The sequence below is a fragment of the Aegilops tauschii genome, chromosome 7 (assembly GCF_002575655.3).
Source record: "Aegilops tauschii subsp. strangulata cultivar AL8/78 chromosome 7, Aet v6.0, whole genome shotgun sequence".
In the NCBI taxonomy this organism is placed as follows: domain Eukaryota; kingdom Viridiplantae; phylum Streptophyta; class Magnoliopsida; order Poales; family Poaceae; genus Aegilops; species Aegilops tauschii.
The window spans coordinates 587,352,150-587,360,659 of record NC_053041.3 but is presented as its reverse complement, the minus strand read 5'-3'; the positions used below and the strand labels follow the sequence as shown (position 1 = coordinate 587,360,659).

At 51.9% G+C, this 8,510-nt stretch overlaps 1 protein-coding gene across 1 annotated transcript; it reads right to left on the bottom strand.

The window, feature by feature from the left end:
* Positions 1-4,673: 4,673 nt before the first annotated feature.
* LOC109747907 (BTB/POZ and MATH domain-containing protein 1-like) lies at positions 4,674-5,951 on the bottom strand. The gene has a single exon (XM_020306955.3). It carries the CDS (start codon positions 5,949-5,951, stop codon positions 4,914-4,916), a length of 1,038 nt encoding a protein of 345 aa, XP_020162544.1. The 3' UTR covers positions 4,674-4,913.
* Between the last annotated feature and the right edge of the window lie 2,559 nt (positions 5,952-8,510).

The window sequence follows — 8,510 nt, the reverse complement described above, 5'->3', positions numbered from 1 at the left end:
GGAGCACTGGAGTACCTTGCTCGAGCACGCCGGGATGCGCTATGACGCCACCAACACGAGCCATCGGTCGCGGTCCGCCATCACCCACCGCACCCAGCCCCGCCACCAAACGCCTACCCGCACGCGCGACGAGGAACCACCAGCCGCCGAAGCCTGCCCGAGCCACTTGCAACCGCCAGCCAGCCATATCTGGATCGGGCCAAACCTAGACACTGCCAAGTGCAGGTGCTCCAACGCCTCACAACCTCTCACGCAGCTTCCCAGCACCCACAGCCCCGCCGCCACGCCCTGTCTCAGCACACAGCCGCCGCCCGTCGCCCCCAGTCCGCGCTGGACGTCGCCGAGAGGGGAAGAGAAGGCCCCGCCGCCGCCAGCCAGGCTTCGCCCAGCAGCGGCGAGGAAAGGAGAGGGTGGAGAGGAGGGCTAAGTCGATGGCGAGGGATCCCCCTCCCCTCCGGTCGCTCGCAGGAGTTGTTGGTGATCGTAGCAGAATTTTAAAATTTCCTACGCATCACCAAGATCCATCTATGGAGTATACTAGCAACGAGGGGAAAGGAGTGCATCTACATACCCTTGTAGATCGCGAGCGGAAGCGTTCCAATGAACGGGGTTGATGGAGTCGTACTCGCCGTGATCCAAATCACCGATGACCGAGTGCTGAACGGACGGCACCTCCGCGTTCAACACACGTACGGTGCAGCGACGTCTCCTCCTTCTTGATCCAGCAAGGGGGAAGGAGAGGTTGATGGAGATCCAGCAGCACAACGGCGTGGTGGTGGATGTAGCGGGATCTCGGCAGGGCTTCGCCGAGCTTCTGCGAGAGGGAGAGGTGTAGCAGGGGAGTAGGGAGGCGCCCAAGGCTGTTGTGTTGCTGCCCTCCCTCCCCCCCCCCATTTATATAGGCCCCCTGGGAGGGGGGGCGCCGGCCAAGACCCATCTACATGGGGGGGCGGCGGCCAAGGGAAGGGGGGTGGCTTCCCCCCCAAGTCAAGTGGGGCACCCCCCCCCCACCCTAGGGTTTCCAACCCTAGGCGCAGGGGGGAGGCCCATGGGGGGCGCCCCAGCCCACTAAGGGCTGGTTCCCTTCCCACTTCAGCCCATGGGGCCCTCCGGGATAGGTGGCCCCACCCGGTGGACCCCCGGGACCCTTTCGGTGGTCCCGGTACAATACCGATAACCCCCGAAACTTTCCCGGTGGCCAAAATTGGACTTCCTATATATAATTCTTCACCTCCGGACCATTCCGGAACTCCTCGTGACGTCCGGGATCTCATCCGGGACTCCGAACAACTTTCGGGTTTCCGCATACTCATATCTCTACAACCCTAGCGTCACCGAACCTTAAGTATGTAGACCCTACGGGTTCGGGAGACATGCAGACATGACCGAGACGCCTCTCCTGTCAATAACCAACAGCGGGATCTGGATACCCATGTTGGCTCCCACATGTTCCACGATGATCTCATCGGATGAACCACGATGTCGAGGATTCAATCAATCCCGTATACAATTCCCTTTGTCAATCGGTATGTTACTTGCCCGAGATTCGATCGTCGGTATCCCAATACCTCGTTCAATCTCGTTGCCGGCAAGTCTCTTTACTCGTACTGCAATGCATGATCCCGTGACTAACTCCTTAGTCACATTGAGCTCATTATGATGATGCATTACCGAGTGGGCCCAGAGATACCTCTCCGTCATACGGAGGACAAATCCCAGTCTCGATCCGTGCCAACCCAACAGACACTTTCGGAAATACCCGTAGTGCACCTTTATAGTCACCCAGTTACGTTGTGACGTTTGGCACACCCAAAGTACTCCTACGGTATCCGGGAGTTGCATGATCTCATGGTCTAAGGAGAAGATACTTGACATTGGAAAAGCTCTAGCAAACGAGCTACACGATCTTTGAGCTATGCTTAGGATTGGGTCTTGTCCATCACATCATTCTCCTAATGATGTGATCCCGTTATCAATGACATCCAATGTCCATAGTCAGGAAACCCATGACTATCTGTTGATCAACGAGCTAGTCAACTAGAGGTTTACTAGAGACACGTTGTGGTCTATGCATTCACACATGTATTACGATTTCCGGATAATACAATTATAGCATGAGCAATAGACAATTATCATGAACAAAGAAATATAATAATAGCCATTTATTATTGCCTCTAGGGCATATTTCCAACAGGAGCGACGCGGGTGGGGCACTCTGTTCTCGTCTCTCTTGGGAATCGCACCTGAACCAACCTATTGGTGTGTGATATATTGAAGGAAGAAGTATATTTTTCGTCCCTCAACTTTATCGATACTCCCTCCGTCCTTTAAAGAGTGTACTTCCAACTTTGTTAGAAAGTCAAACTTTTTTATGTTTGACCGTATTTATATAATAATAGACCAACATTTATGCCATCAAATTAGTAGCATTAGATTCATGATAAAATATATTTTCGTCATATATCTATTTGGTATCACAAGCATTGACATATTTTTGCACAAACTCGGTCAAACTTTGAGATAGTTTGACCCTCCAACAAAGTTGAAAATACACTCTTTTAAAGACAGAGGGAGTAGTTTAGAAATAGCCTCTCAACTCATAAACCAGCAAAACCTAGTCCTTCAACTGTCAAAACCGGATACTTTTCGTCCCTCCAACTACTCTGAGTGGTTTTGGGCTGACATGGACCGGGTATTGAACTTTGACCTCGCCAAATCAGAGCCATATCACACACACATGGGTCCAAATACCTCGCCACCATACCAGCCTCTAGCCTGCCTACCATACGCGGCGGCGCCAGACCAGCGATGGACATCTTTGCGGCGGCATCCTTCCAGCTTCCGTGCGAGTTCATGCCGGTCGACGAGAATGCCGGTGAGAGCGCCTCTGCCTTCATGGCAGGTGAGAGGTGAGGATCTGGCTCCGGTGCCAACACCGCCGTCGCCGTTGCCGACCGTCACTCCTGCTGCTGCTCGCTGCTATTGCAGATGGAGCTGTTGGCCACTATAATCTTGCTGCCCATCTTCAGTAAGCTAAGCTAGGTGTTGTTTATCTTCAGTTTCGTCAGAGAATAAGTATGCATGCATCATGAGCGTGTTCACATGCATATCCGTATGTAGTTTTTGCTTTCTGCATGTAGTAGTAGCTAGCTCGCCACAGTGCTCGTGGGATGGCACGAGATCATGGCGGACATGGCGGCGTTTAGGCAACGTGGGAGTGTAATTTCGAGTAGCCATGGGATGGCGCAGTCATTAGCTCAAACGTGGCTGGCCTTGTGGCTCTAGCTTGATATGACGGGAACGTCTTGCTGCATGCAGAGGAGTGCAGCTGCAGCTCCGGCGGGACATTGTGGCTGCTCGCTCACATGGCCAGCGAGAGCATGGACCTGTGTGAGCGGCATGGACAACAATAAAAGCTTGGCCACCCGGAATCCACCTCAGCCCAAAACCTCTCAGAGTGGCTTGAGGGACGAAAAGTATCCGGTATTAACAGTTGAGCGACTATGTTTTGCTGGTTTCATAGTTAAGGGACTATTTCTAAACTATCAAGAAAGTCGAGGGACGAGAAATATACTTTTCCCTATATTTAATTTAATCCGAGCCACAGATAGTGCCATCTCCTTAAGTTTCTGGAATATTTATGGAGCTATAACCGATTTAAGATATTTGAATATTCAATGATGCACTTTTCTGGTATTTTAAAGCATGCTAGGTTTGTGTCTCTTCTGGTATTATCCATGGTTTTGTCTCCATTCCTGATAACTGATTAGGTCCATCTAGACAACCCTGGACTGATTCAAAGCCTAAAATCTTCATGAGTGTGACCCATGTTATGGAAGAAGCACAATAGCTGTTCTTGTTATTTTACATGTTCCTCTCGATTATTTTAGGATTTCTCCACTAATAGTTCACCTTCGATGAAGATATTCTTCAGATATTATTCTCTAGCATGCATCAACTTGTAGCAGTACAATAAGCTGTAAGTAACCGACTAACTGGTAATATAACTCTAAATGAGCCCAAGTACACATGCTCCCAGCCATAGATTAAAATCGCGGGAGAAACGATTTCGCGGCGGCCTCTCCCAGCAGCTATAGCGGCCACCATAGCGGGCATTTGCGGCAAATAGCGGAAATTTTTGTGGTGGAAGAGATGATTTCTAAAGGGTTTTGCTCATTGTTGAGCCATTTAGAGGGATTTGTGGAGGATTTTGCAGCAGCAGCCATAGCGTAGCGGCGAGGCTCCCGGGCAGCTATAGCGCAGATATTGCGGCTATGCTCCCAGCTCAGATGAATATTTCTTTCTTTCAAATCAAATTTCACATATGAAAATACAACTTTTGTTTAAAGTTTTGCATTATTTTGGCATGTGCAAAGAAAAATTAGAATCACATAGACCTGCTTTTTTAGCTCCTTGTTGTTGTTACTTCTACATAAACTAGCAATGAGCGCATTTTCACTGAGATGACGCACACAACACTGTCTCTGAACGGTGTGCACTAAATTTCCAAACGTTCTTACCAAATTTGAGAACTCCCAAACCAATGGTGGCGTGCAAGACAAACAAAAGGACTGTGTGGTTGCAACCGAGAAAATGTGAATCACCATTCTCTTAACATCAATGAAGCAGAAGGCTCCAGGCTGGGCAAACGTCACCTTGTGCCAATATTGACAAGCGCAATCAAAGAGCAAGAAAGGTAGACACCAAATCTTGGACCATATAGCACTAAATTACATCCAATTGAAGGTGAAATGCACGCAGTAAGTTGCTCAAACATATATAAATGGACGCAAGTTTTCCTGACAGCGAAAGACATACACAAAGTTTCTACCAGAGCACAAATAAACTAGTACGCATGCATTATGCTATTAATAAATCTCGGACCTTTAGCACCAATGCACCATGGTTATCCTTCAAATCTTTCTACTGCACGCAGCCTTGAGAAGGTCAGTCACCACCGAAGGGCAGCTTGACGCCAGATGCTTATACCCATCCGTCGCCAACACGGCATCAAGAATTGTTGGAGTACTAATGATAAAGTCCACACACTTCGCCTTGAGCTGCAAAGAGCTGTGCTGCTCTGCTAAAGCCAACGTCGTTGCCACCGTGTTGATGCTGATGCCATTAGAAAGCTTATCAGAACATATGAGCTTGAGCATGTCAAGTCCATACCTGTCAGCAGCAGCAAATAGATGTTGCGCCATCAACGTCACATCCTCCTGATTTTCAAATTCCGGCACAATGTCGGTGTAGATGAAACAAAGCAGTGCCTTGAATACCTCAGCCTCCATGTCGTCTATCTTCAGACTTTGTGAGCACTTCTCCTTCATGTCCCCGAAGAACTCAGCCATGAACACCGGAGATCTTGCGGCCAATATGTTTTTATGCACGGCAAAAGACTCGCCGGACACGAGAAATGTGACGTCCGCCCCCGTCCCGCTCTGCAGGAGGTCGCCGAGGTGCTGGTTCAAGGTGTGGGATGGCACGGTCACTTCTTTACCGGGGATGACTGGTTCCGGTAACTCCTTGAGCACAGTGATGGCGCTCTGCACAGTCAAAGTGCCATCCCTGAGATAACCTGACGTTCGCAAATCACCTGTACGCATGAGCCACAAGTAATTTTTACTCTCTTCGGGGCGGTAGAATGCACTCTTTTCTTCCGATGGTTCAAGCTTCCCACTCGGATCTACGAGCCGGCCTGCTAGGCTCGCCCTGCATACGCGGGGCTCACTGAGAAGGTTCAGCTCCAGTATTAGCCACAGATCGGTGGACATCATCTTTGCAGGATAGATTCGGATTTCCCACTCATAGCCACCGACGCTCCATCTCCATGTGGATTTGATGAAATCAGGGAGGAATAGCGGAAGTCTCGCTTCCCCCCTAAAGCCTTCGATCTTGAGCAGCTGCACCAAGCGCACAGCACCAGTGAGGTTTGCGCAGGCACTCTCCATGGCGGAGGTGCACGCTGGAGACTCCGGAGAAGACGATACAGGGCGTGAGATCATACAGACGTACTGAGTTGTTTTGGTGGTGGGAATGGTTGTGGAGAAGGTGGAGGAGCATTGCAATTTATGCTGGCTTGCTTTGGAAACGGGCGATTGCTTAGGGACATTGGAACCAACAAGCGACCAATCGATTCAAGATAATCGACAGTCACAGCACCGGCCGCTAGAGTAATTACGCAACACGTGCGCTTCCGCGCGTGTGAACTGTGCAGAGCCTTCTCTCATAGGCCGCCGCTTGGTCTTCACCCGTTTCGCTCACACTAGTTTCTGTCGTTACCACTGGGAAACTCTCTCGCTCTCGATCAGACTACAGACGAAGAGCAGCTCAAGCACACAGAGACATGGAGTGGTTTTGCGCCGCCAACTGACTTGCGGCTTTTCTGTTTTCTCTTCCTCTTATTCTTTGTGTAACAGCGTCGCCCGATCCATGCGCCACCCCTGCTCTCGACGTGCCATCCCACGTTGAGCGGATCATGACCACGAGCGCGCTGCCACTGGCCCGCCGTGAACGGAGCACGACTCGGCCTCTTATGTTCTACGCAAAGGAAATCAAATGTGACGTTGTGCAAAGCTGTCACGTACACGAAAAACAAAAAGAACTAAACTGTGTCTAAACCTCAGCTAACACGACACAAGTTATTCGTAACAAATCACCCCCTTACTTGCGTCGTCCGGACTGCACCTCCTCGATGCCAATCCTCTTCTTCAGCTCCATGAACTGAATCCTGCCCAGGGACTTGGTGAGAGCGTCCGCTAGCTGATCTTCAGTGCTCACATAATCGATATCAATCTTTCCTGTCTCAACACAATCACGAATGAAGTGATATCTCAAGTCAACGTGCTTGCTGCGGTCGTGGTGCACCGGATTCTTGCTCAGCGCGATCGCCGACTTGTTGTCCACCAGTAGCTTGACACTTCTCGGTTCTGTGCCTTGTATGTCGGCTATCAGTCTGCTCAGCCACACCGCCTGCATAGCCGCTGCGGCCGCCGCCACGTACTCCGCCTCACAGGAGGACATGGCGATGATCTTCTGCTTCTGCGACGCCCAGGTGATCAGGTTTCTGCCAAGGAAGAATACTGACCCACTGGTGCTCTTGCGATCGTCCAGATCGTCACCATGATCGCTGTCACTATATCCTACGAGCTGCGGCTCATCTCCACCGCCTCGCTGGTACTTGCATCCATGATGAACTGTGCCGCTGATGTACCGCAGAAGATGCCTCACCGCGGCCATGTGCTGCGCCGTCGGTGCCTCCATATAGCAGCTGACGATCCCAACCGCGTAGGCGAAGTCAGCTCAAGTGTTTGCCAGGTACCGCAAACTGCCCACCACACTCCTGTAGTAGGTCGCGTCGACCACCGCCGGACTCCCGTCGCTCTTCAATAGCCGCAAGCGATTTTCCATCGGCGTCGAGCACGGCTTGCAGCCTGTCATCCCCGTCTGCTCGAGGATCTTGTGGGCGTAGCTGCTCTTGCATAGTGTGATGGCGTCGCCCTTCTGCTCGACCTCGATCCCGAGATAATAACTCAGGGGGCCGAGATCACTCATGCTGAAAGTGTGCTGCATCTCCGCCTTAAACTCTGCAATCTCGTCGGCGTTTGGCGCCCATGATGATTAGATCATCTACGTACACCCCCACAAGCAGGAGGGTGTCGCCGCTGTCGCGCTTGTACACAGCATGCTCAAGCGGGCTCGGTCGAAGCCAAGAGCCGTGAGCGCACTGTCCAGCTTGATCTTCCAGGCCCGCGACGCCTGCCGCAGCCCGTACAACGCCTTGCGCAGTTTCAGAACAGCTTTCACGTTGTTGTCGCACACTTCACGTCCATGTGATGAACGTGCCAGCAGCTGTGCGCGGCGAGCGCGACGAGCACGCGCACAGTCTCCATCCACGCTACTGGCGCGAACACCTCCTCAAAATCGATGCCTTCCCACTGCGCATATCCTTTAGCAACCAAACGAGCTTTGTGCTTGATCACATTACCATGAGGATCTTTCTTGATTTTGAACACCCATTTCAGCCCAATGGCTCGGTGTCCAGCTGGGAGCTCAGTCAGCTCCCAAGTCTTATTGTCGCGGATGGCGCGCATCTCCTCTTCCATCGCCTTTCTCTAGCACCCTTCAGGGAGTGCGTCATCGACGTTGCCGGGCTCCTCAGCAGCTAGCAGGCACAGCCCACTGTACTCGATCTCAACCGGCTCGACGTGGTCGACCACCTCCACCATCATGCGATAGCGGAGTGCCACCCCTTCCGTGTCGTGTGTCTCTCTAGTCGGGGGCGTCACGAACGGCACCGGAGATGGCTCTGGCGTGCATGGCTCGCTAGGCGCTGAGGGTGCACATGGCGTCGCCGGTGGCGTGTCCAGAGCGCAGTCGATGTCGCCGCCGTGCTCGGTGTTGTCGGCGGAGTACTCGATAGTGAAGGTAGCAGGCGCACTCATGGGCACTGCTGGGTCAGGCGCCGCTTCCCAGTTCCATGGACGATCTTCGTCAAAGACCACGTCGCG